Source organism: Rhea americana, unplaced genomic scaffold (assembly GCF_003343005.1).
Source record: "Rhea americana isolate MKP2758 unplaced genomic scaffold, rheAme1 scaffold_125, whole genome shotgun sequence".
NCBI classification, from domain to species: domain Eukaryota; kingdom Metazoa; phylum Chordata; class Aves; order Rheiformes; family Rheidae; genus Rhea; species Rhea americana.
Window position 1 is genome coordinate 1,851,061 of NW_028185317.1, and position 1,849 is coordinate 1,852,909.

At 40.2% G+C, this 1,849-nt stretch overlaps 1 protein-coding gene across 1 annotated transcript; it reads left to right on the top strand.

Annotated features, from left to right (window-relative positions):
* Positions 1 to 229: 229 nt before the first annotated feature.
* GPR174 (G protein-coupled receptor 174) lies at positions 230 to 1,467 on the top strand. The gene has a single exon (XM_085325975.1). The coding sequence runs from the start codon at positions 427 to 429 to the stop codon at positions 1,408 to 1,410; it is 984 nt and encodes a 327-aa protein (XP_085182101.1). The 5' UTR covers positions 230 to 426; the 3' UTR covers positions 1,411 to 1,467.
* Positions 1,468 to 1,849: the final 382 nt, after the last annotated feature.

Sequence of the window (1,849 nt, forward strand, 5' to 3'; positions counted from 1 at the left end):
GTGTAGTAACTTCTGAGAAAGAGTATGAGTGAAGTGCACAAGCAAGACTAAGTCATTCAGCCCAGAACCAAGCTGGTTCCCAAAACTGGACTAGATGATCCTGCAACTGAAGCCTTGCACACMGACAACAGAGTGGAAAGAGATATAAACTTTTTCACTTAAAACACAGACAACTTCACCACAACAGACAACAATGTTATCATACGGTACCATCAACTTCGCACACACAGATTATTACAGCAGAAGACTTCATGAAGAACAAACTGAACCAATCCCAGAAGGCCAGGRAAGCAAAGGAACACGGCAAACACAATGCTAAGTGTGCAGCTCTTCGGCTCCTCTTAAATGTTCAGTCCTGCAGGGAACTGGAAGACAGCTGGGAACTCTGTGGGTCGCCTCACCTGAGCTCAGATCTGAAAACCAAACATGACGAATAATTCAACCTGCTCCAGTGATACAGACCTCAAACCTTATTATGCAATTACATACACGTTCATTCTGATCCCTGGACTAATAGGAAACATATTAGCTCTGTGGGTTTTTTACGGCTACATGAAGGAGACTAAAAGGGCTGTGATATTTATGATTAATTTAGCCATTGCTGATTTATCACAAGTTTTATCCTTGCCTCTAAGGATTTTCTACTACTTGACTGGAACATGGGAGTTTGGAGGAGGTCTCTGCATTTTTTGTTTCTACCTGAAGTATGTCAATATGTATGCAAGCATCTATTTCTTGGTTTGCATTAGCGTAAGACGATTTTTGTTTCTTATGTACCCATTCAAATTCAACGACTGCAAACGCATTTGTGATGTGTATATCAGCATTGTCGGGTGGATCGTAGTCTTCATTGGCTGTTTGCCTTTCCCTCTTTTGAGACTTCACCAGAATGTTAAAAACACATGTTTTGTGGACCTTCCTGTAAAGGAAGTTGACCTTCCCATCTCCATTGCCATGATGACAATAGGTGAATTGGTGGGGTTCATAACGCCCCTACTAATAATTCTATACTGCTCATGGAAGACTATCTTATCCTTAAAAGAAAAAAATTCTGCCTCACACGACCTTGGAGAGAAAAAAAAGGCTTTAAAGATGATTCTCACCTGTGCTCTAGTATTTCTGATTTGCTTTGCACCTTATCATATCAGTTTTCCATTAGATTTCTTTGTTAAAACCAAAAAGATTAAAAATAAATGTGTCCAGAAAGTGATATCAGTGTTTCATGCTGTAGCTTTGTGTCTTGCCAGTTTAAATTCCTGCGTAGACCCAGTCATCTACTACTTTACTACAAACGAGTTCAGAAGACGACTTTCAAGACAGGATTTACAAGACAGCATTCAGCTACACAACCTAAGTTATGTGAAAAAGCATCTCAGAACTGAACCCAAGGGACAAGTTGTAGACTGTTAATACTGAACTTCCTGAAATGTTTTCAGAGACTTCAGATGTTCTCTGTCATTYGGGATTTTGGACTGTTTTTTTTCCCCCAAGGACACTGAAAGTGACTACTGAGACAAACTTCTGCTGATTTCAGTGAGTACTTGATTTTAAAGAAAAAAAGACTGAAAACACGATGATTTAATACTCTGGTTGCAAATTTTCTATGAATACTGAATATAAATTACACTATGTAAGTTACTGAGGACAAAATTTTGAGCTGGCCAAACAAGAGTTTAGTAGCTTCGCCAGTACAAAACAGTGGAGTACCAGGATGGGGTGTAAGCAGGAGGAYATAGACCAAAGTTGGTTTAGCCCCACCACTGGGATTGGGAAAGTGTCCTGAGGTCATGCACTGGAGACACCAAGTCCATGACCAAGGCTATGCACAAACTYCCCGTGATGAGAGGTG